At 40.3% G+C, this 27,218-nt stretch overlaps 1 protein-coding gene and 1 long non-coding RNA gene across 2 annotated transcripts in view; both read left to right on the forward strand.

The window, feature by feature from the left end:
* The window catches only part of LOC132145079 (KH domain-containing, RNA-binding, signal transduction-associated protein 3-like), a 134,731-nt gene extending 113,142 nt beyond the window's left edge, over window positions 1–21,589 (forward strand). The window contains exons 8-9 of the mRNA XM_059555795.1: window positions 15,560–15,618; window positions 19,926–21,589. Of these exons, the coding sequence (XP_059411778.1) occupies window positions 15,560–15,618; window positions 19,926–20,017 (151 nt within the window). The 3' untranslated portion in view covers window positions 20,018–21,589. The remainder of the gene's footprint in view (window positions 1–15,559; window positions 15,619–19,925) is intronic.
* A 319-nt stretch (window positions 21,590–21,908) lies between these two features.
* LOC132144637 (uncharacterized) lies at window positions 21,909–26,707 on the forward strand. The gene is made up of 3 exons (XR_009434373.1): window positions 21,909–21,999; window positions 22,381–22,441; window positions 26,040–26,707. It is a non-coding gene; the product is annotated as an uncharacterized LOC132144637 (long non-coding RNA).
* The last annotated feature ends 511 nt before the right edge of the window (window positions 26,708–27,218 follow it).

The following is a 27,218-nucleotide window of genomic DNA, read 5'->3' on the forward strand; positions in this document are numbered from 1 at the left end:
ACTAACAGAAAGGAACAGGGACAGACGTTAACACAAAAACCAAAGGAAAAAAAACAACATGAAGCCCCCCAGGGCGGAGCAGAAGACCACCACACCCTTGTGGTCAAGGCCAGAGCCCTCCAGGGCGGAGCGGAAGACCACCACAACCGTGTAGTCAGGGCAAGCGCCCCCCAGGGTGGAGCAGAAGACCACCATGTCCGTGTGGTCAGAGCAGAAGCCCCCCAGGGCGGAGCAGAGGACCACCACGTCCTCGTGGTCGACGCCAGAGTCCCCCAGGGCGGAGCGGAAGACCACCACAACCGTGTAGTCAGGGCAAGCGCCCCCCAGGGCGGAGCAGAAGACCACCACAGCCATGTGGTCAGGACCAGAGCCCCCCAAGGCGGAGCAGACCTCCGTGCGGCTGGATCAATGGGACAACAAAACTCTGGTAATCCCCTGGTGTCCTTACTGGACTCCAGAAGATTGGTGCTGGCCTGACACTGCTCATGAAGATCATTGGTGACTTGCATTTGCTCATGAAGATCAATGGTGACTTGCCTTTGTTCATGAAGATCAGAGGTGACTTGACTCAGTCCTTGAAGACCACCGGTGACTTGACTCAGTCCTTGAAGACCACCGGTGACTTGACTCAGTCCTTGAAGACCACCGGTGACTTGACTCAGTCCTTGAAGACCACCGGTGACTTGACTCAGTCCTTGAAGATCACCGGTGACTTGACTCAGTCCTTGAAGATCACCGGTGACTTGACTCAGTCCTTGAAGATCACCGGTGACTTGACTTGACTCTGAAAGGTCAACGGTGACCAGCCTAGTCTCTGGAGGATCCGTGGTGACTAGCCCTGACTCAGGAGGATCAGCGGTGACTAGCCCTGACTCTGGAGGATCAGCGGTGACTAGCCCTGACTCTGGAGGATCAGCGGTGACTAGCCCTGACTCTGGAGGATCAGCGGTGACTAGCCCTGACTCTGGAGGATCAGCGGTGACTAGCCCTGACTCTGGAGGATCAGCGGTGACTAGCCCTGACTCTGGAGGATCAGCGGTGACTAGCCCTGACTCTGGAGGATCAGCGGTGACTAGCCCTGACTCTGGAGGATCAGCGGTGACTAGCCCTGACTCTGGAGGATCAGCGGTGACTAGCCCTGACTCTGGAGGATCAGCGGTGACTAGCCCTGACTCTGGAGGATCAGCGGTGACTAGCCTAGTCTCTGGAGGATCAGCGGTGACTAGCCTAGTCTCTGGAGGATCAGTGGTGACTAGCCCTGACTCTGGAGAGTTCACTGGCACCTGACTCGACTCTGGAGAGTTCACTGGCACCTGACTCGACTCTGGAGAGTTCACTGGCACCTGACTCGATTCCGGAGGGTCAATTGGCACCTGACTCGTCTCCGGAGGGTCAACTGGCACCTGACTCGTCTCCGGAGGGTCAACTGGCACCTGACTCGACTCCAGAGGGTCAACTGGCACCTGACTCGACTCCGGAGGGTCAACTGGCACCTGACTCGACTCCGGAGGGTCAACTGAGACTCTCATCCTGTGCAACGGCGCTGGGCAAGCAGCCATCTTGGGCCATGACTCTGGACAGGCGGCCCTCTTGTACTGTGGTGCTGGGCTGGCGGCCATCTTGTACTGTGGCGCTGAACCGGTGGCCAATTTGGGCATTGGCGCTGGGCTGGCGGCCATCCTGTACTGTGGCGCTGGACCGGTGGCCAATCTGGGCATTGGCGCTGGGTTAGCGGCCATCTTGTGCTGTGGCGCTTGGCTGACGGCCATCTTGTGCTGTGGCGCTAGGCTGACGGCCATCTGGTGCTGTGGCGCTAGGCTTACGGCCATCTTGGGTTGTGGAGCTGAACCGGTGGCCAATTTGGGCATTGGCGCTGGGCTGGCGGCCATCTTGGGCTGTGGTGCTGGAACGGTGGCCAATTTGGGCATTGGCGCTGGGTTAGCGGCCACCTTGTGCTGTGGTGCTGGACCGGTGGCCAATTTGGGCTATGGCGCTGAACCGGTGGCCAATTTGGGCATTGGCGCTGGGCTGGCGGCCATCTTGGGCTGTGGCGCTGGAAAAGTGGCCAATTTGGGCATTGGCGCTGGGTTAGCGGCCATCTTATGCTGTGGCGCTTGGCTGTTAGCCCTCCTGGGCAGTGGTGCTGGACTGGTGGCCATCTTGGGTTGTGGCGCTTGGCTGGTTGCCATCCTGGGCAGTGGTGCTGGGCTGACGACCACCCCGCCGGAAGAGACCGAAGTGGCTGGGTCATCCCACCGAAGCCGATGCTGCAGGTAGCGCACGAATTCCCAGAATTCCAGTGTCTCTAACTGCGCCATCTCCTCATGAGACACTGGATCATCCAGCCCGCCATTGAAATAGTCCTTGAGGGCCGCATCGTTGTAGCCCATGCCCTCGGCCAGGGACCAGAACACCTGAGCCAGGGCACCCACTTCATTGCCCTCTTGGCGGAGGGCGATCAACCGAAGGTACTTGGTTCGCCGCTCCGCCATCTTGGCTGGGGAACGGAAAAATGACATACCGCTGGTTCCTAGTGTGACGGAGTCCTTCTGTCACGGCAGGGATCCAATGAGGCACGGAGATAGAACCAATTGCAGGTAAGTCATTTATTAAAGGGTAATCCAAAGGGGTAAACAGTCCAGGCAGGGTCAAAACCAGAATATCAAACATAAACAAGACACGAAGACAAGGCAAAGCAAGGCAAGAAGCGACGGACATGAATAACTATAGGACATTAAACAAGGACTCCGTAACACAGACTCAGACAGACCGGGTATAAATACACAGAAGGATAATGAGGGAACAGGAGACAGGTGGGGAACAATCAATACTAACAAGGAGGAAGGTGACCAAATAAGGGAACAGGAAGTGATAAGGTGACAGACACTGTGAGAAAGGGGGACATCTAGTGGAAACCCAGGGACACAACCCAGACACTGTGACACATATATATTTATTATTATATTTTATTTGGTATATAAATATATTTAGTATATAAACATTACATATTTTTCTTAATTATATACATGCATGTGTTTGCATTTATATATGCTTAATAAATATACATAGTATACACTCATATATCATGTAAACAAAAACTTTTATTTTGGATGCGATTAATCACGATTAATCGTTTGACAGCACTACTGGATAACATTCTTGCGTCATTTAGTCTCACCTGACAATGACTTTCAGTGGTCCACGTGCTTCCATGAGTCATATTACATGTACTTATGGAGACATTTTGATAACTGGCATCAAAAAAAAGCTGTAAAATAACTACTTCTTGTGGTAGGAAGCATGTGATGAGTCTCACTGCTGCTTTTTAGATTAAATTTGGTTTTGATCTCTAAGGATGCATGATTTAATTCAATACGTTCCATTTGAGCTATAGACATGAATTACATCTGAAATCAAGTGACGTGCTTTTTTTTATTTACTTGTAAATACAAAATGTAATTGGAGTATGTTCAAGAAAGCGATATTTCAGTATATATTCTTCATATACTATATACTCTTTGTAATTCAATTCCAATGTTTTGCTTGCCGTTTCTTTGTAATTATTTATGAAATTTACTAGCAATTTCTGAATTAAAATTGCTCTTTTTTTTATTTATAAACCCTACACCATTTTTTTTCAGTACAGTGTTATTTTAATATTATCATAATATATACATTTGTTTTTATTTATTATCATTACTTAAGCTTTCTAAAGTTTAATTAGCTTTATACACACACAGTTTTATTAAGCCAATCTACAAAAAATATGTAAAAAAAAATTATTCGACACGTTAAACGAGCTGGACACACACAATTTAGCTTCTCTTGGTCGGACAGAAGGCCTGCAGCACTACAGGTTGTGGTGTGATAGAGGGCACCCCTAGGAACATATCCCGCTCGAGGGAATATGAACACTTTGGTCATGCCAGGTGCAAAATCAAGATAGGTAGGGGCCACTGAGAGGGCCTGTGAATCTCCTACTCTCCTCAGAGAGGTAATGGCCTACAGAAAGGCGGTTTTAGGAGTCAGATGTCTGCGAGATATCTTGAATCGGTTGCATGGAGATTTGCAGAGAGCCTCTAACACCACACCCAAGTCCCAGGGGGGAACACGGGACCGTACTGGAAGTCTCAGCCTCAGCGCACCGTGAAGGAAACGTGTAACTAAGGGGTGTCTTCCCAAAGACTGGCCATCGAGAAGGGCGGTGTAGGCCGCAATGGCCGCCACATAAACCTTCAACGTGGAGTGGGTCAACCCTGCAGAGAGCCTGGCCTGTAGGAACTCCAGAACTGTACCAACTGGGCAGTTTGCTGGGTCTAGCTGGCGGTCTCTGCACCATGAGGTGAAGAATTTCCACCTCAAGGCATACAGTTTCCTCGTTGAGGGAGCTCTGGATTGGAGGAGGGTCTCAACAACCTCGGTTGAGAGACCAGCTGCTAATAGTTGTGCCCCCTCAGGGGCCACACCGCGGCTTCCACAACTCCGGGTGAGGGTGAATTATTGTGCCCTGCGCCTGTGAGAGTAGGTCTGTCCTGATCGGTATCTCCCATGGAGAGCCGTCGAGGAGCGAGACCAGGTCTGCGAACCATACTCGGCCCGGCCAGAACGAGGCCACTAATAACAGACGGACCCCGTCCCGGTGTACTCTCGCCAGAACTCCCGGGAGCAGAGCAATAGGGGGAAAGGCGTACAGACGAAGCCTCGGCCAGGTCTGTACCATAGCGTCCAGTCCCAGAGGAGCTGGATGAACTAGAGAGAACCAAAGGGGACATTGTGATGTCTCTTGAGTCGCAAAAAGGTCTACTTGAGCCCTGCCAAAAACTCTCCATATCTGCTTCACCACCTCTGGGTGAAGCCTCCATTCCCCGGGCCTCGGCCCCTGCCTCGACAGTATGTCTGCTCCCACATTTAGTTTCCCAGGAATATATACTGCTCTTAACGAGAGGAGTTTGCTCTGGGACCACACAAGGATCTGGTGCGCCAGCTTGTACAAGGAGCGCGAAAGCTTGTACAAGGGGCGCGAACGAAGACCTCCCTGGTGGTTGATGTATGAGACCACCGATGTGTTGTCGGTGCGCACCAACACATGGTGACCCCTTAGGTCTGGGAGAAAGTGTTTCAGTGCACGATAAACTGCTAGCATTTCTAGACAATTGATATGCCATGTCAGATGGCGACCTCTCCACAGACCACGGGCAGGGTGGCCACTCATGACTGCACCCCAGCCAGTGAGGGATGCATCCGTCGCTAGTATTACACGGCGACAAGGAGCTCCCAGCACCGGGCCCTGATTCAAGAACTAAGGTTTCTTCCACATGTCTAAAGCACGGAGGCAGCGCCGCGTGACCTTGATAGTTCGAAGTGGATTGCCCCTCGGGGAAAATCCCTTGGTCTTGAACCACCACTGTAGGGGTCTCATGTACAGCAGGCCAAGAGGTATCACGTTGGACGCAGCTGCCATCAGACCCAACAATCGCTGAAATTGTTTGACAGTGAGTGACTGGCCTTCTTTGACTCTCTCGACTGAGATGAGGATCGACTCGAAACGAGCAGGGGACAATCGTGCCTGCATCACGGTCGAATCCCATACTACGCCTAGATAGGTGGTTCTCTGAACCGGAGAAAGTACACTTTTCTTGGCGTTCAGTCTCAAACCCAGCTCCCCCATATGTATGAGAACGACATCTCGATGCCGAGCCGCAACCTGCTCTGACTGAGCTAAAATCAACCAATAGTTGAGAATGCGGATGCCCTGCATGTGCAGGGGAACCAGAGCCACGTCTACACATTTTGTGAACATGCGGGGTGAGAGTGCAAGGCCGAAGGGAAGTACTCGATATTGGTAGGCTTCGCCCCCGAAAGCGAACCTCAGAAACTTCCTGTGTTGTGGAAGGATGGATATGTGGAAGTATGCATCTTTGAGATATATTGTGACAGACCAGTCCTCGGACCTGATCTGACCTACAACATGCTTGATCGTGAGCATTTTGAACTTCAATCTCATAACTGAACGATTTAAGACCCTCAAGTCTATAATCGGACGCAAGCCCCCATCCTTCTTTGGAACTGTGAAATACCAGCTGTAGAACCCTGACTCCCTGTCTTGAGGAGGGACCACCTCGATGGCCTCCTTCTCTAATAGGGTTTTCACTTCCTGTTCCATAACCAGACCCTGCCTGGGGCCAACTATCGTCGGAATGACCCAGTTGAATATCGGCGGTGCAAAGCCGAACTGAATACGGTAGCTTTTTCTACTGTGTGCAGGACCCATTGAGATACATTTGGCAGTAGTTTCCATGCTGCTAAATAATCTACTAAGGGAATCAGTCTCTCGAGACTTACCTCTGGTGTAAGAGGCCCCTGCAGGGGCAGCGAGCGTCTCAGCCCCGCTACGCGCACGGGCGGAAAATACTGAGAACGATGCTCGCTGGGGACCGCTGCGCCCTGGAACACTGGAAGGGTTGGCAGACCGGCCCCCAGAGGGCGCTGAGGCGAGACGGGCACCGTCTAATGAGGTGTACGCCGCTCTACCCCAGTAGGGGCCGCCCTCTGCAGTCGTGACTGAAATGTGTCAGGACTTCTTGACCGAGGGCCTCACAGCCTGAAGTACGGCCTCAGATCCGCCTTAGGCTGGGAAAACCCTTGTTCAGAGTGTTGCTTCAGCCTCTGGTCCCGATGCAGGGGGAGCACGGGTGGCAACGCTCTGACTATAGACTGAGAGGGCTGCTCGTTATACAGTTGTGAAACTGATGCTTGTGTAACTGTTTGTCTGTGCAACTGATGTTTATGCAGCTTATGTTTGTGCAACTGCGAGCTCATCGACGCCCTCCGTTTCAATCTCCTCGGAGAAGAAAAGGCGGTGCGTCATGGCCGTCACTCGGGGGGAAGGACCGAGCACTCGGGCTTCCGCACCCGGAGATCGGGCAGATCTGGCGGGTGAGGTAGGAGATAGGGACACTCCCGTCTCCATACCCTCCAGCAGATCTTATCTGTGAACCCAGCGAGTGTAGGCGCCGCCCCACCTCGGCGAAAGCGGGACAGACACCGCGAGGAACGCTGGTGAAGTTCCCCGAAGCGTCCACACTGGCTTGTACCAGTGCAGCTGGTCGGCTCCCTCAAGAGCCGAAACAGCGTGCCTCGATCCCAGGCAGACCGCGCACAGACCGTGTATTCCCACTCGTGATGAACACACAATCTGAAACGCGATCTGGATTCGCCTTTCAGATCTCTCGTCTTAGCTTTGCTCTTTGACTATTGCTTACTCTTTCAGGAGCTAATAGTGACAAACAACAATAAATAAGACTGACAAGACAGAATGACATGCACACACAGAGCGCTTACTGAAATACGCGAAGCTGAAGCCAGCTGCGCGGCTTGTGCCTTTATAGCTTCCTGGTCGCTTACGTCACCCCGCCCGTGACGTCACGCTCTTCTATAGGACAGATTGGATATGATATTCAGAGTCGCTCACACTAAACGCATTCCCCAAAGCGTTGTAGGACGCAGCTCGTGTTCCTGAAGAGGAACAACAACATTTTGTCAAGTGTCATGACATGAAATTTAACGGTTATAATGACATTTGAATACTAGAATTAGGGTGTTCCCTGTGTGAATGGAAGGGGAGAGTGCAGGGGTGAAATGTTCACCGAGGTGACAGGTTTATCTCACAGGACCATTAAAAGGGTCAGAGGTCAAAACTTATGATTATTCATGAAAAAGCCTTCGCTGTGTGATTCTCCCAGGTGTGTTACCTTCTCGTGTTGCACTCCAGAAACTTTGCACATGTGCAGTTGCGATCCCTGTGGAAGTGCTCAGGGGTGCGGGAGTGTGTTTGACAGCATTTAAACTGCTCATCACCTTCTTCAGAGTGCTGTAGAGCACCATATGCCCCCCCCCACACATACACACAGAATGTCAGAGCGGCTATAGGCCTCCACAGAGTAGCTTGTTTTGGAAATGTCAGTGCGGTGAGTTCTGAGACTGCGGCTTTTTTTTTTAAAGGTTAGCACTGCTTCGGGAGACTCGACTCGAGAGTTTATATTTAGAGGGGAGAAGAGCAATTATAGTGGCGACTGATGAGAAATTCCCTCTTAGGAGATTGATTAGGAGTTTTTCCTCGCCACTGTCGCCTTTGGCTTGATCTCTGAGGGCTTTGTGAAGCCACTGTTCTTTGTAAGCCGCTTTGGAACAGCATGTGCTGTACAAATAAACTGAATTGAATAATTGATGTTAGCAAACTTCTTTTATTTAATTCTTTCTGTAGTATTAGCAGCTAGGCAAGTATTGGACCACTTTAGGATTATTAGCCCAGGCCAATAATTGTGCCTTCTGGCCAATAGAATTGTTTTTATTTACCCTTCTTTAAGTTTGAGAACTTGAAAAGTTTTGTCTATCAGTGATATTGCAGTTTTTATTTTCAGATCTTTATAGTGACTTTATATCTTTATATGACTCTTAAGCACACATTTAAGTGGATTTAGATTTTTTTTTTAAGTTCAGCACTATATTGAAAAAATATTCATCCACAGTTTATTGTTAAATGTGAAACTGCAAGCTTCTAATTTGTATTTGCACAAATAATAAATAAAATAAAATAAAATATTAGATTCAAAAGTCAGATATCCAAGGAATCATTTATCTTCTAAAGTCTTTAAAAAAATAATATGAATGATTTTTCTGATACTGTATTTGATAACATGATGAAATGAATTAATGTTGACATTTATCTGTCAGTTTGGTACTAGTTCAGTCTAGCACTGTTCTGGGTCTTTGTGGGTTCTTTATGGTTTTGGATTGGATCTGGTAGAATTTGACAATTATTGTGGATCTGTGTGGGTTCTTCTTTTATGGTTTGGTTTGGATCTTAGTATTAGTATCAGCATTAGTATGGTTCTTTAAGGTTCTAGTTTGGATCTGGTAGGATTCTAGCGTGGATCTGTGTCTGTTCTTCATGATTTTGGGATGAATCTTGTAGGATTCAGGCATTATTATGGTTCTGGTTTGGATCTGGTAGGATTTGATTATTGTTGTGGATCTCTGTGGGTTCTTTATGGTTTTGGTTTGGATCTTGTAGTTTTCAGTCACATTATAAATTATTTGTATCACATATTTTACAATTGCCTTTATTTTTCCATTTGCCAGCAACCAATGAACTTTCAGCTGAATTTTAAGACACACCCCGTTAGACACAACATGACTTTAAATTTCTGATGAATGTTTTTACTACTAATATACAGTACAGTATACATATACAGTGAATAATTTTAACTGAATTTATTTTTAATCAATAAATGCATGCTTTAAAATGTAAAATTTATTTCTTTGTAATTTTAGATATTTCAAATTATTTTATTATGCATATTTTTTGAATAATAAATTGGTGATTCAATTCTTAGTTCTCCTATTTCTCCATAGTTGGAGGCTCGTTTATCAGTGTAAAAACTCAATCTAGAAATCTAGATCTTGTCTGTGTGGTTTAAGTTTTTCCGGTTCTTTTGATCCTGTAAATACAGAAATAAGCCATTCCACACCTGATGAAGAGAAACATTACAGAGTTCAGCTTACATCTCTGCAGGTTGCGATTATCATGATTGATCACTCCTCCGTTCAAAGCATCAGACTTCGACAGCTTTCTCTCTCTTCCACACCTCTCTTCTTTTACTCTCCAGTTTTGTCCTCTGTCCCACTTTCTCTGAGCTTCTTCAGACAGACGCGCTGATATTTTTAACCTGTTTCGGCTCTATTTTAGAGGTTTGGTTTCTTCATTCTCGTCGCCGTTTTCTGTCTCTGTGGACCTTTGGTTCTCTTCAGTTCTGTTAGCCAGACAAGAAGACTGTCACAACCTAAAATTAGATTCATTTACATCTTTGAAAAGAACACAGTGAAATCTCTTCCGTGTCTGTTGCAAAGTCACAAGAATTTGCAGACCATGATTTGGCCCGCAGTTAGTTTGAATAGAGCGTTACATACATTAATTTATGACCAACAGGATTTTATGCTTATATTTGGGTCTGAAAATTGCATTTTTCCTTATATATAAGGAGACCATGAAAATGGGACACACATAACTATTTGCACATGTCATATGGTGTGTTCAAAACATGCCAGACATAATAAATGTACATTGAATGCCCTGGAAATTCAGCTTTGAATTGGGGCTGAACGCTCAATAGAGGACAAAGGCCTGTGGTTTAACATAATACATGCATGCTCTACATACATGTTTGCTTAATGTAGCGTCTTTAAATTTGGGGCTGATCTGTTCCTTTAAGGAAACTTTGTGACCCTTGTGTGGATAACATAATTAACGCGGTGTGATGTTTATTCACCTTTTTGCCCTCTAAACATTTTCTAAACTCTTTGTCTTTGAGTGCGAGCGAGCGCGAGAGAATGAGGCAGTAATTAGTGATTAGTGATAAGCCTCTCACAGTAGATTAGACCAGCGAGACTCTTCACAGTCGCCCCACTGCTGATTTACCAGCTGTGAAAACAAGACGAGAGAAGGAGGAAACACAGACATCACCTGGGACATGTAGTACATCATTCAGATTTAACCCCACCATCTGTTTAACCACACGAGAGAGAGAGAGAGAGAGAGAGAGAGCAAGGCCCTCTTGTGAATGTCAAGTCAACGAGGGCCTGTCTTCAGGAAACACTCACTTCATCAAACATTTGAGATGTGCATATCGTGTGATGTTTTTATTATATCATTAAACTTATTTTACTTTGTTTTTTTAAATAGACTTATAAATTAGATTGTAAATATTGTAAAAAATAGTATTTATCTATTTGTTTCATTTAAACATTGAATTTTTACTAATCTGCACTATTTCTTGCTCACTCAAAATAAAATTAGGAAGTTAGTGCCATTGATAATGTTAATCTTTTTACAGAAGGTCAAATGTTTTTGCTTCCATTTGAATCATTTTTAGATTATGCTTAACAACAAAATCATCATATTTTGTTCATGCCAGCTCCAGTGCTACAGTCAGAAAAACTAAATTATTTAAAAAATAACAATAAAGCATATTGCATAACACATTTTTCAATCTAATTGCTGTTGAGATTTAATTTGTAGTGAAATGTTGTTGATTAAAAAAAAAAAAAAAGCTAAATCGAAAGCATTTGTACTCTTGACCCTACCAGCTGAGCCACGAAATTAGAGTTGGTTTTCCTGCAGAGTAGTGTTGTAATTTCATGTTTACCCTGTAGTAAAACTCCAGAAAACACCTGTCCAGTACGTTTTGGTTTTCAGATATTTGTGACAGAGTTACTCATCAGCGATTCTCAAACATAAGCGATCACTGAGAAAATGAAGTGTGTCTGTACGGCATAGTGAGAACCTGATGTTTCAGCAAGCCAATCTGTTATCTGTTTGGAGAACATCAGATACACACCGAGCTGGCTAAGCATGTCAATGTGTGCAAGAGAGAAGTACATAATGTATCTTATTTCATAAAAATTGGTACTCTAACACACCTTGCTAGTATCAGGTATGAACTGCCTTAATTCTTTGTGACAGATTCAATGAAACATTCCTCAGAGAGTTTGGTCATATTGACATGATAGCATCACGCAGTTGCTGCAGATTTGTCGGCTGCTTATCCATGATGTAAATCTTCCATTCCACCACATCCCAGAGGTGCTCTACTGGATTGATATCTGGTGACTCTGAAGGCCATTTGAGTAAAGTGAAATCATTATCATGTTCAAGAAACCAGATTATTTGAACTTTGTGACATGGTGTGTTATCCTGCTGGAAGTATTCTTCACAAGATTGGTACATTGTGTTCATAAAGGGATGGACATGGTCAGCAACAATACTTAGGTAGGCTGAGCATTACACCACCAGCTGCCTATACCATTGATACAAGGAAGGGTGGATCCATGCTTTCATGTTGTTCATGCAAAATTCTGACCCAACCATCTAAATGTCGTAGCAGAAATTGAGACAGCATTTATTGTGTTTCGTCTGGTCACTTGGTGCAAGTAATTTATAATTTATAAAAATTATTATATTAAGTGGCTTATCCTACTTAGTAGTGCTGTACTTAGATATCTAGTGCCAGTTAGTCAAGAAGTGATGATTTTGTTATATTTGACTCGTTGTTATTCACAAAGGTTTTATGCGATATTTCATTTTTTCCAAGTTAAATTTGAATGTTTGGATGGAAACATTTCTACTGTAATTCATTCAGAGATGCTCTACGCTGGTTATAACAAGTGTTTGAGTTGTTGCCTTTCTGTCAGCTGGAAGCAGTCTGGCCATTATCCTCTGACCTCTGGCATCAACAAGGCTATTACGTCCATATAACTGCTGTTCACTGGATGTTTTCTCTTTTTCAAACAATTTTCATTAAACCCTAGGGATGTTTTGCATGTAAATCCCTGTATATCAGACGTTTCTGAAATACTCAGGCCAGCCCGTCTGGCACCCACAACTGTGCCACATTCAAAGTCATTAAAATTACGTTTCTTTTCCATTCTGATGTTTGAACAACATGTACATACCTAAATGCATTGAGTTGCTGCCATGTGAAGGGCTGATCAGATAATTGGTGTTAATGAGCTGTTGAATGGGTTTACCTATTCAACAATGTATCAATCTGTGCTTAGATTTTAAAAGATACCTGTAATCAAAAAGCCAGACCCTGTGGTCTGTGTGGGTCCTAACGTCCCAGTATAGTGTTGGGGACACTGTGAGATGTTAAACCGAGGTCCTGACTCTCTGTGGTCATTCAAAATCCCAGGATGTCTTTCGAAAAAAGAAGAGGCGTGACCTACATCATGGCCAAATTCGCTCATTGGCCTCTAATCATTATGGCCTCCTAACAATCCCCATTATCTCCTCTCCACCAATAAGCCGGTGTGTGGTGGGTGTTCTGGCACACTATGGCTGCCGTCACATCATCCAGGTGGATGCTGCACACTGGTGGTGGACAAGGAGATACCCCATCACAATGTGGAGCGCTTTGAGTGCATCGAAATCAGAAAAGCGGTATATAAATGTAATTACTTATTATTATTATTATTATTATTATTAAAGCATTCCACATACCTGATAACTCCATTAAGTTTTCTTTGATGAGTGAAATGTTCCTCTGGGTGATTGTAGCTCATTCGACAGCATGTTTGCAGTGTTTACACATGTGTGTTGCTAATTGGAGGGAATTGAACTGTGTGTGACTTAAATGCATCATCATTTCTACTAACGCTCTACCTCGACCGGAGCAAGCCGAACAGGGTAATTGAATAGAACAGGACAAACTCTGCGCTGGAGGAGAGGGAGAGAGCTGAATAAAGGGAAGAAGGAATATTGACGATGTGTCAGGGAAGAAATTAAAGGTTTCTAACTAGATTTGAACCCAAGCTGGTGTTCAGATTGTGGAGAAGAGGTTCTTTATGGTGTGAAACACGTGGAGAGAGATGCATCTGGCAGCAGGTTGTGAAGTTGACTGATGCATTACTGAACACAAAAGCTTTAGGTCTCTTCAATTTCACCTCATGTGGAAATGGGGAATTTCATCACGCATATGATATGATGCTCGTGAGTGGGATCAGCGAACGTAGTTTTTGGTCTACACACTGCAATCCCAGCACAACCCTCTCTCTTTTTTCATCCTGTTTTCTTCTCCCTGGTGTGCAGACACATTTTAAGCATGAAACTAGCAGTAACAGTAGGCTGCCGATAGGAATCTTGGCATAGCAACCAAGACACTCTTTTTGCATCCACTTACATTGGATTGATGCATGTGTGAGTGTCTGTTGTGAATGAGGGACTGAGTTATTACTGGAATGAAGAAGGTGTTATAGTATTATGATCAGAATAAAGGGAGGAGTTTTGATAGTATGATTAAATGGAGGAGGAATGATGGTATTATGATTGGTTGGAAGGGAGAAATTTTGAACAAATGATTGTAATGAGGTGAGGAGTTATAGTATCATGATAGGAATGGGGAGGAATTATGATTGAATGATTAAATGGAGGAGGAGGTATGATATTGTAATTGATTGAAAGGAAGAAGTTTGTTTATATTATGTTTGGGATGATGGGAGGAGTTATGATAGTATGAATGGAATGAGGTAAGGACTAGTTATAGCATAACATGATGGGACTGAGAGAAGGAGTTATGATAGTATGATTGGAATGGGAGTAGGAGTAATAGTGTTATGATTGGAATGTAGAGGAGTTATAATATTGTGACTGATTGAAGAGAATGAGTTATGATGGCATAATTAGAATGGGGGAGGAGTTGTGATAGTATAATTGGAGAAAATGGAGGAATTGTGAAAAATAAAGTATAACTGGTGCATGTTGCATTGCAAATGCATGTTAAACTCGCAACCCATGCAGAGGTTGAGTTTGCTGCATTCTCTGTGACATGACCGAAAATCATAATGAGCTGCTCAAATGAACTCAGTGCTGTGCTTCACTTTGAAACTTTGCAGCATGACAGAGAAAATGTTCTTAAATCATTAATGGTTTTAAATGAATTAAATGGCAACCTTTTGCATTTTAATGCATTTAAGTGCACTGCACCATATCACTAATTAAAATTTTAGTTTGATTGACAGATGCTTACCAAAAGGTAACAGCACAAAACACAATGTTAGAGACTTTTTATATGGTTTATGCAAGTGTAAAAAATATTTTTGTTCATTATGGAACTTTAGTGGGACAGTTTACGCAATGGCCGGTTGCCACATTAATGGTAAACACTGAAAGGAGATATGAAAATGATGGTAGGAGTTATGGAAATGAAGGAAGCTAATAAAAAACAAAGCATGAATGATTTGCAATAGAATAGAATAGAATAGAAACAAAATGTAAAAATCTGAAGGATCCTCAATGGTGAAAGCTAAGAGAACTGGAGAGCATCTTTTTATTTTCCAGCAAGGCTTCTATTTCTTATGACTCCATCTTTACTGAAGCCAGTGGAATTATGGGAGCATGAACACCAGGATATGATTAGCAGTCAGTTGTGATTGACACTGGACAGCTCAGCTGAGGGCCTATGGGAAAAAAACTCAATTTGGAGGCAGAAAGGGAACAGAGACCCAGGAGCAAAACTTCTGAGATGCACGAATGAATTGAAGGCGCACCGCAAATCTGCTCGGAAAATAGCTTCTCTGATGGGTTACTCTTCTTCATGTGACTGCTGAGATGTTGCTTTGTCAATTTAAATAGGGAGCAGACAATGTCAAATAAGCAGACACATGCCTTGAACTCCCATCACCTTTTTATCGCTTTTGTTTCCTCTGTCTGTATATAAATGCACATACAAACATATTCAGTGTTAACTGATAGTTTTTCTTTCTTTTTGGGGGCAATGGATCATTAAAATTGATCATATTTACAGCCATTACGTTTATTTTGCTTAATAATTTACAATGAATAGCATTTCAATTGAATGCATTTATTTGTATATAGGATTGGTCTGAATATATGTCTAATTTCTGATAGTTTTTAATTACATTTCTGAATATGAGTAATCATATATACCCTGTACTTTACATATATATTTTAATCTAAATTTCTGTCTTTCATTTCTTTTCCCAGTTCAGATGATTATTATGAATACAGCCATGGTATCAGCGGAGAATCATATGACTCTTACGGTAAGAGTTTTTTTTTTTTTGTCAATACAGTTTTATAAGCATGTAGAAATTATTGCAGTTTACTGACAGCCTGTTTTGCTAGATTTTCACCATTCTAGTGCAGCGAAGCAGTATGCTGTCTGTTTTATAATACTTCCAGTTAGAGCATGAACTTTGAGTCTGTCTTTTGCCCAAAGAACGCAGAGCTCCTGCTGTACGTACAGCTCTTGTTATAAATACTGCTGGCATTGCAAGGGTTTTGCTTGCAGTGTATTGTAATTACATGAACAGGCATTTACAATGAATGTTGAAGGGAGATGGTTTTGGATGCAGCAAAAGAATCAAAATGCTGTCGGACACACACTCTGTGAAAGGCAAACAAGTTTGCGGTTACGGACACTGTAGGTACAGAATAGCATAAATATGGCAGAGATATCTGAAGAAGAATTGCAATTCTCTGAAACTGCTGATGTAGCTTTGTAAGCTCATTGTCCAAGCAAAAAAGATAAGACGTGCAATTGTATTTCTCAGCAGCTAGAATATTAATGTGTGTGCTTTAAGTGTGTATGTACAGATGCATTGCAGTGGGCAGTTTCTCAGGTTGAAGCATTCATGGGCATGTTTACAATTGTATTATTTATAAGATACATTTGTAGGAGAATCAAAACCTAGTTTTATTCTGCATATAGCTTTAAAAATTTCATTTTATAGGTTTCTTCAGGTCAGTTTTATGTCCTAGAAATGTTTGTTATATGTAGGCTGTGTTAAAACTTTGGACACTTTTACCATGTCTTAATGGTAAAAGTCTTCATGTTCTCGGCTTTCTCAACTGTATAGGCTTTATTTTTATTTTTATGTTTTATTCTTGATCCAGACCCAGATGTTACTTTTAAAATATGGAAATTCCAAAAGGTTCAAAAGTAAACCTTCGTTGGTATAAGAACTAGCAATAGCGGTGCTTGTGTTATCAAACGCAATAAATAAATATAATAAAGCACAAGGAAATGAGATGTAACAATGTTAGATGGCTTGTTTGGACATGAAGGAATTTCAAATTAGACTACAGAACTGATTTGAAAAAAAAATGGAAATGGTTGTGTAATTGCATCTTAAAAGTGACTACATTTTCTTTTTGTCTTTCACATTTGCTCCATGTCGCTTTCCAGTCGTTTGTCACTTTGTGACCACATTTGAAACACACAGCTCTACACTCACACACACAAGCAATCCATAACACTCAACTTAACACTTTTCCAGGTGGCACAACGGATAGACAGCTTGACAGTTCAAAGGAGATCTCCCTATTATCTGGCTGATGCATATCCTTGTTCTTTCTAAACGCAAGGACAGTGCACTTGAACCCTTTTCTTGAAGCTAGCACTGGCTAACCTGGGATTGACAGCTCTCTAATTAAAGATTATTGGCTACGGCTCCCAGCCTGAAAAAAACGAGTGACTTTAGAGCAACTGCCTTTGTGCCTTCCTGTCCCTAAGAAGAGCTGAAAAAGAGCAAGATCACACAAAAGCTAGTATCGATAGCGCTCTCGTTCATCGACATGGACGCAAGTGAATGAGCTCTGCTGTTACGCTAATGGCAGCGGTAACCTCTCGCTCGAGGGCACTCCACTAAAGCCCTTTCAAGTGGCTATTTGATCCTCTGCTGCAATTAAAGTTGTTTTGTTCTTTCTGAGGTGAAGGACAAAGGCAGGATGGTTTGGGGACGTTTCTCTCAGATTGTCAGTGTTAGTTGGGCTAAATTATCAGAGGTGCCATGAGCTCAGAGTGGAAGATAGTGGATAGTGTGGTGACTCTTGGGCTTTGTTATTTTAAAGATTGATGTTGTTATGTAAAAATCACATTTAAAGGTGCTTTGGATTGCTGCATGTTCAACAACAATTCACTGTCAGAGTCCTCATGGGAGGAAGAACAAATAACCTGTTTAACACACACTCACAAAGAAATGATACTTTACTGGAGGACAAGTGAATCTCACAGAAACACACTCAATCAGAATCAGAATCAGAATTAGCTTTATTGCCAGGTATGTTTACACATACGAGGAATTTGTTTTTGTGACAGAAGCTCCGCAGTACAACAGAATGACAGCGACAGAACATAAAACACATAATAAAAGAATATAAAAATACAAAAAATACAAATAAGTAGATAAGGAAAGACAATATACAAATTGACAATTGTAGGCAGGTATATTACAAAAATGCAGTTATGTATGAACATGTATATTATGTGCAAAATTTAAGTGTATACTAAGTATGTGTGTTAGATAAATTAAGTGTATGTGTATATAAATATAAAGTGTAGTGTGTTCAGTGTGTTCAGTGTGTATCAGCTGTTCATAAGATAGATTGCCTGAGGGAAGAAACTGTTCCTGTGTCTGGTCGTTCTGGTGCTCAGTGCTCTGTAGCGTCGACCAGATGGCAACAGTTCAAAGAGGGAGTGTGATGGATGTGGCGGGTCCAGAGTGATTTTAACAGCCCTTTTGCTCACTCTGGATAAGTACAGTTCTTGAATAGATGGGAGAGTTGAACCGATGATTCGCTCAGCAATCCGGACTACCCTCTGTAGTCTTCTGAGGTCAGATTTAGAAGCTGAGCTGAACCAGACAGTTACTGAAGTGCAGAGGATGGATTCGATGATGGTGAAGTAGAACTGTTTCAGCAGATCCTGTGGCAGGTTAAACTTCCTCAGCTGGCGAAGGAAGTACAACCTCTGCTGGGCCTTTTTCACAATGGAGTCAATGTGAATGTCCCACTTCAGGTCCTGAGAGATAGTGGTGCCCAGGAACCTGAATGACTCCACTGCACTCACAGTGCTATTCATGATAGTGAGTGGGGGGGGGGTGCAGGGGGGTTTCTCCTGAAGCCCACAATCATCTCCACTGTTTTGAGCGTGTTAAGCTCCAGGTTGTTGAGAGTGCACCAGACAGCCAGCTCTTTAACCTCCTGTCTGTAAGCAGACTCGTCACCGTCCTGAATGAGGCCGATGAGTGTGGTGTCATCTGCAAACTTCAGGAGCTTGACAGAGGGGTCCTTAGATGTGCATTCGTTGGTGTACAGGGAGAAGAGCAGTGGGGAGAGTACATAGCCCTGGGGAGCTCCGGTGCTGATTGTACGGGTGCTGGATGTGTATTTTCTCAGCCTCACTAGCTGCTGCCTGTCTGTCAGGAAGCTGTTGATCCACTGACAGACGGAGGTGGGCACGGAGAGCTGACTTAGTTTGGGCAGGAGGAGGTTTGGCATGATCGTGTTAAAAGCCGAGCTGAAGTCCACAAACAGGATCCTCACATAGGTCCCAGGTCTGTCTAGGTGTTGCAGAACATAATGCAGTCCAATGTTTACTGCATCGTCCACAGACCTGTTTGCTCTGTAGGCAAACTGAAGAGGATCCAGCAAGGGTCCAGTGATGTCCTTCAGTTGGGCCAGCACCAGTTTTTCAAATGACTTCATGACTACGGATGTTAAAGCCACGGGCCTGTAGTCATTTAGTCCTGTAATTTTGGGTTTCTTTGGGATGGGGATGATGGTGGAGCGTTTGAAGCATGAAGGGACTTCGCACAGCTCCAGCGATCTGTTGAAAATCTTTGTGAAGATGTTCAAAGTTGCATTACAGTAAATAAATAAATAAATGCTAATCAATTCATTATTTTCATACTTTCATAGACACACACACACACACACACACACACACATATATATGTATGTATATATATATATATATATATATATATATATATATATACATATATATATATATATATATATATATATATATATATATATATATATATATATATATATATATATATATATACATACATATATATATATATATATATATATATATATATATATATATATATATATATATATATATATATACATTTTTCAAAAATGATGACTTGAATTGAAATATTTTTTTTTTTTTGGGTGAAATATGATCTGAGCATATTCTTGACAGGTTTTTGGCACACCAACAAAATGTGACAATAGTAATATTTTCACCTTCTATAAGCTTTTTCATTAAATGTTTCATTAAATTAACTGTAAATTGCCAATTTGTCACATTGTATTGACCATGCAATACACACAACCATCATACAGGCTTACCTATTTCATTGACTAAAATATATTAGAGTATTCAAACACGTCATTGTTATCCTATGAAACATGCATTTGCGTGAAGGTCTTACAAATGTTGTTCAGAGTTTAATGAGCAGGTTTCACAACAGAATGCACTAATTAAAGCATTCTAACAAGGCCTGAATGACTAATGACCTTTCTGAACTTTGCTATTTGTCTCCCTCTTCAGGCCCGGAGGAATGGACAAACAACCGTAACAAGGCGCCACCAGCAAGGACAAGCAAAGGAGTGTACAGAGAGCAGCCGTATTCCCGGTTCTGACCTGCTACAATCCTTCATGTGCCCTCCCAAGTAATGGATTTTCTATGGACTCTATTTCCTTTTTTGCAAATAAAATCAACCAAAATGACAAAAATAGCTGATGGGTAAAATGTTGTTTCTATGGAACTGATTCTGGACGACCCCCACAAACGGAACATTACGGATCACTGGATTATGTAGTTTAAATTGGAGAACCAATCAGAATTCAAAAAGACCTACTTATGGCGGGGGGAGGCGGGCACTAGCGGTTAGGGGCGGAGTTATATGAGGAGTGCGATTTACGATGTACGTTTAGATTTAGCAGGTCAGTTTTTGTAGATACTTTTTTTTTTGATGGGTGATCAGCTTCAACGTGTCCCTTGTAAATCTTACCTTTAACTAGAGGGAAAAAAAGTAAAAGAAAATCTCAAAAAGTGCAAATGTTGTTTTCCTTCCTCCTTTCTCTTTTCTAAATGGAAAGTTCTTCAGTGTTAAAGGGCTTATAGGAGCATGTCGTGAAAAAAAATTAAAATAATAATAACTATGTGCAGTTTCAGTTGCAATGAGAAAAGCCTGCGTAGTTCTGTCTGGTTTTTGTGTTGAGCGTTTAAACCCTTTAATGAGCTCTGTGGTAATAGGTGTTTTCTTCTAGTGAGCGATCTACTTTTAGACCTTCTGAAGAGCGTCTGAATTGACAGTTTTGTGCAATTAATCCAAATGACTAAAATTCCCAATTCAATTTCATAATTTCAGTTGAAATATGAGAGTTCCTGCACACTTTACTGTGCAATTTTAATGCATTATAGCCCATTTAGGCCTTTATACGGCTCTAATGTTGGCTTTCAATTAGTATTTTATTTAGCGCGGATGGGTTAAAAATAGTGACAAAGCATTAAAAAAACAAGAAAAGACTAAACCGAAGCATTTCTTGTGCAATTCAGCAGTTTTTGGCACATTATGTATCCTTGAAAACGTGTTGAAATGCATTTTAAGTGCACAGCAAAGAGCTATGGACATTTCTAAACCAAATATTGTTGGCTAAAGATTAACTAGTATTGTTTTATAAAACTATTAAAAGCCTAATCAAATGTATGCTGAAGTTTAAAAAGTAATAGTTATGAAAATGATTGTGGTACTGGTGGTGGCAGTTAAATACATTTCTGTTAAGAGCTATAATCTTTGTAAGCTTGTGTAAGCCCTTTAATTCTCGTCTCAGTTGATTATAAAATAAAACTTTTGAAAGAAAAAATATTGTTGTGTTTGAGAGCACATTTTGTCCTTGTTTACTTTGGTAAAACTTCATAATCTAAACTAACATCTGCTGTGTATTATCATCAAAAGTGTACTGTACAGTATCTTATGATAAGAAAATAAAATGAAAAAAAAAAATCCTTTAAGCTCACATAAAAGTGAAAATAAACCAAAAAGTATATTTATCCCCTCTGATTTTCTAGTATTTCTTTCAAAAATGTAATTATTTTGACAGTAGAATTCAATTTAATTGCAGCCGGCACAATTTTAAATGTATTTGTAATATATCGTACCCAGCAACTTGAAATAAATTTGCAATTATAAACTTACCTTATTATCTGTTCTAATTTTTTCTACTTGAAAACACACGAGACTCTTCTATGGTAAAACATATGAAGCTACTTTCTCACAGAAGTTAATTATCCACTAATATATCTTTAATCATACTGTTTTATTAATGGCAACTTTGCTAGACTCTATAGATATAGTACTGTTGCACATGGAACGTTATTCCACATATTGCCATATTTGATATTTTAAGATTTAATAATGTAAGCGGTGGCTTTTTGACCTTGGTTCTTTTTTGGGGATTTCTGCTTGCTGTTTTTGCTCTTTCTTCCCCCTTCTGGTCACATGACCGTCTCTATAGTCCACTAAACAGCCCGCCCCCACATGACCTCTAAATGACCCCAGCTGACCTCAGAGCTGATGAGGATGGCGGTAGCTGTATTTACAGGCCTTCGTTCCACAAGGTAAACAACCCGTCACAATCTAATCTCATCTAAACTAGCCCTTAAACTGGTTAAAACCAAAACAAACCTGTTCATTTAAAGCTGTTCTTGGCTTACGTTTTGCTGAGGAACTTAAATTAGAAGTCCAATTGAAAAAAAAAATATATAAATAGCTGTAATATTGCTTTAACAAATCATTATTATAACCAATTATTTTTAAGGAGGAGATAAAATGGTATATCTTTTTTATGTGCTATAGCTTTAAATAAATTAATGATTAATACTCACTTACTATAAGCTTTGTAAACCATTGCAGATTTATTGTAAACTTGTGTTGTTGTTGTTGTTTTTTTTTTTTTTTTATCTGCACTTTCAGTTTTAATGGTTCTCCTTTCTTTTCAGATTTCAATAGCTGGACCTGAAGCCATGAAAAGCCACAGATGCTCTTCTCAGATTGGTTAAGGTGAGTTTAATGTTTTATATATGGGTGAAAAGGTACACAGATGTCTCGGTTCGGTACGTACCTCGGCTCGGCTTACTACAAGTTTCAGTAAATTTTTGTGACGCTTAATTTGTTCACAGAAAGGAAACTCAAATGGCAGAAAGCGACATCTTATTTATTTTCTTTATTTTACAAAAGCACAATGTTTTGTTTTCATTGTGAGTGTACACAAATAAAAGCAGCCCTTTATACAGTGATGCATTATTAATAAGACAATGAGTGTTTAAGTTGATTCTGCTGGTAAAAGGAAAAACTTTCTAGTTATCGCACCGGTGGGTGTGCATGCACACATAAACACAAACTCACACAAAACACATTACAGCATTGCTAACTTGACAGCGCAGTTGGTACTTTATCAAAATAAAATACAGTGAACCAAATGTCAGCATACAAGCCTTTAAAGTACACTCCTGAACATATATGATTCAGATTATCAGATCATTAGTAGAGACTCCAAGACCTGAAATGTGAGTCAGACAAAGGAGAGATGCAAAATGTGCAATGTTGGGGGGCATCCAGGAACGAGGTTGGGAACCAGTGGTCTAGTGGGTTTTGTTTTCAAGTGCACAACTCATGGCATTAACTGTTCTTCTGTTGGCGGCCGTTTATCAAACAGTGTTGCATTGTGGAGGGCGCCCCCTTCTGGATTGGGGGTAAATTGCCTTTATTCGTTGTAAGGCCTCATGGACCAAACCGAGATGTCCGTACCATGACTGTTCGGCACGAATATATGTATCGTTTCACCCCTAATATATATAAACTAATATATATATATATATATATATATATATATATATATATATATATATATATATATATATATATATATATATGTTAAACTATTATTTGAACTGTTCAATTAATTCAAAAAAAATAATGGCAATTATTTAATATAGATAAATAAATACATTTGCTTAAAACTCAACCTATTTTCTCCAGAATCAATTTTGTAAATTTAGAACATGCTTTATGTCCAATATCATATATAAGCCAAATATTTGTCTGTTTCTGCTACATCTTGATATTTTGCAATGAAATAATCTTCAAACTGCTTTTTTGTTGCTACTTAAATGTATTAATTTTAATAAACTATTTTTTTTATTATTTAATTATTATTATTATTATTATTATTATTATTATTATTATTATTATTATTATTATTATTATTATTATTAATAATTATTTGAACTCTTAAATTCGTAAACTAATGAAAATAACTGCAACGAAAATAAATTATTAGCATTAAAACGCTTAAAAATCAGTTATAGTGTCATTTGGAAACTTGCTGTGCTGGGTTTTAAACAGGTCTATGTAAACAACCTTACAACCTTATAATGCTACTCTCCAGCAGGAATATCTAGTGTAATCTGCTGTTCAGGGAAAACAAACACTCACTCCTTCCCTTGAAATGCTAGGTGTTCTCTAGTATTATTGTAATATTATGAGACATTTTAACACAAATGAGGGGTTTAATGTGTAAACTAAAATGAAGTCGTCTGACAGTGATGAGGAAAGCAAGAGTTCTATTAAGTGCGTCTGCTGTTAAATCCCTGCCTCAAGAGAGCAGATATGCTTTCATCCAGCGACTGTCAAACAACAGCTTCCACGGCATGAGAGGATTAAGACATGAGAGAGAGAGAGAGAGTGAGAGAGAGAGAGAGAGAGAGAGAGAGAGACGGTTAGAGATCTCATAGAGTAATCCTATCAGAACAGCTGCTCTCTATGACTGATTATTGCGCCACAACACTCTGCCATATACCTTCATACGTATTTTCAACATACGATGATTTGGGCTACACTATTCCATGCATTGGTCTATGTAAATGTGGATGCATCTGAAATTGATCAGTGGATGCATTTAAACAGAATGAACAGATCAGCTGCAGGTCTTCTATTTATTCCTTTTGTCTAAAAGTAAGGTACTTAGGAGCATCTGAGTTCCAGCAAATAACTTTTTTATTAATATTTGTGTTGTTGTCATTTTTCAAGGTTTTCTTAAACTTTTTTGAATCGAGAACGGTTTTCGCCACCAATATAACATGCTTGAGAAATGATGAAACAACTGCATTTATCTCCATATAACAGCAGATAGACCAAAGAAACGGCTGCATAAATTGTTTTTTTCCAGATTACATCCTGGTCATACGTACACAAGGAATGAGCAAACAAAAATCACACTGAAAAAAACCTAGGCTCTTTTGATAGCGTACTCAGATGCTTAAAACCCCAGACATTTTCTCCTGCAAGAAATAGATTTTTAGCATCATAAACCTTTCAAGACAGGTCTACTGTGATCTCTGAGGGTGTTACACTGTGGTATGTGGTTCTCTACAAGTCATATCTTAGTCGGTTTCAGCTACATCTGATTTGCAATTGACTTTAAATGTTTTAAATAAAATATTTGTACATTTGAATTGATTTAAGTAAAATGTTTTAAACTTGTTTCCATTTAATTTTAATTAGAGTTTTTAAATACTTTTTTTAATTAATTTTTTTTATACTTTCATATTTTTGAAGTAGTTTATTTTAATATGTTTTTTTTTTTTTTGGCTTCCAGCTTTTTTTTTTTTGACTTTCAGCTTCACATTTATTTAGATCTTATTTGATATTAACCTAAATTGTTTTAAAGTTTTAATAATGTTTATTTAATTTTATTTAAAATGTTAATATTGTTTTTAGATATATAATTTATATATTTTAGTTCTGGTGTGCAAAACAAAGCGCACAATGACAGAGTATAATCAAGTTATTTTAATAATCCAAAGGAGAGAATAAGCTCAACCAAACAAAAATCCAAACGAATAAACATTGATAGCGGACAAAGGAACATAAGGGAACACAGATTTAAGTAACAGAAACTTAATTTGGAAAACTGAAACAAGTGTGGAGCTAATTAAATAAAAAACCATGGAAACAAACAAGGCAGGAGAAAGGAAACAGAAAACTAAACCAAAACAGACCATACGTGTGACTCATGTTTTACATTTAAATTTTTTATTTTTTTTTAAGCTATATTGACATTTTAGCTAGACTAAAAATTATTTTAATAAAACATTTTTTGTTAATTCTTTAATTAATTTAATTAATTTTGTGTTTTGTGTGTGCATAAATGAAAAGTTTAGAAGACTTTACACTTGATGATGCAAAACTGTATACCTACATAGATCTAGAGTTAAGCACCATCAAGTGTACAGTCTTCTAAACTTTTAATTTCAAATGTTAAAATACCCTTTTTTTAACTAATAAAATATTTAACACTGAGATATGTTTTAAGGATGATTTTTTTCATGATTACAGAGAAAACAAATGTAAAATATACTTACGGAAAAGGTATTGAAGTCTATAATATTGCAGATCACTAGCAATATGAGACGGACCCCTCAGTGGACCACAGACCCTATTTTAGGATGTTATATTATAGGATCTTCAGATCAGTGTTTTGGTTTCTATAGTTTTGAGAGTGCACTCTTTGACACAGGCCGCCTAGCAACAATTGCCATTTGATTTTGTTTGTATGATCCAGCTATGATGGTTTTCATATTTTTCTCTCTATTTTAAGGAGATTTGGCATCATCTGATCTTGAAGACTAAAACTGCACGGACGCTGCCGTTGAGAGCTTGTGCTCAGCCAGAAAAACACAATGAGCAGACTTAAAAAGTCCCTCGTGGCCCACAGAGGAGCACGCCACTCCACAGGGAAGACTCAGTTTCTACTGGAACTTTCTGGAAAAGGCTTCTGAACCTCTGCAAAGTCACAAAGCGCCAACACTTAGAGTGTTAATGTGCCAATAACGGATAGATAAGTGGTCCAGCCTTCTCTCTGCAGTCCTCAGGGGAGACGTGCTGGGGAAACACTGCTCTCACAGATGCCTCAGACACACTATATAGGCTCCTATATGCATTTCGCAGCAAGCTGCACTGAGGGTGAACCCACTTCTGTCTGAGCACAGACTTATGGGTAATGGGGGCATGTGTCATGTGCTAACACATTAAGACAGGGCTTTACTCTTCTCATAGGAGCCAGGGAGAGAAAGACAGTCAGTGATTATGAGAGTGGGAAAGACAGAGTGAAATGTGAATACTACATCTTTCACACAAAAATGAAATAGATAAAATGCACTTTTCATATGTTCATAATGAGAATGTTAAATGAGTTCATCCTAATAAAATAACTTTAATCTCAGCATTTGGGGTTTTAGCTTTAAAAGGAATTTAAAAGGGATCAACAATAAGACTTTTTTTTTCTGCTGGTCCAGTCAGGTCAGCTGTTAAGATTTGTAACAATTTATACACTATTTATTGATCATTTACTTTCACTTAATTTAATTTATTAGTTGGCCATTTAGCTACATTTTGTTTAAAATTCATTTTAATTCATTTGTAATAATCTTTCTTTCATTTTAATTATTCAATTCATTGTATTATAATTTTATTGTTTTTATAAATATGTTTTTACTTTATTATCTTTAACTGTATATGAATAAAATGTTATTTTATTTCAATAAGCAATTTTTATTGTTATTTTTAATGTTTACAACTAGAAAGAGTTTTTTGTTTTATGTAGACACACACACACACATACACACACACACACACACACACACACATATAAATGCTAATTAAATGGTAAATGGAGTAGTACTTTAATATAAGAAACTAAATGATCAAAATAAATTATATATATATATATATATATATATATAGATATATAGATATATAGATATATATATATTATAAT

This window comes from Carassius carassius, chromosome 8 (genome assembly GCF_963082965.1).
Source record: "Carassius carassius chromosome 8, fCarCar2.1, whole genome shotgun sequence".
Lineage (NCBI taxonomy): Eukaryota > Metazoa > Chordata > Actinopteri > Cypriniformes > Cyprinidae > Carassius > Carassius carassius.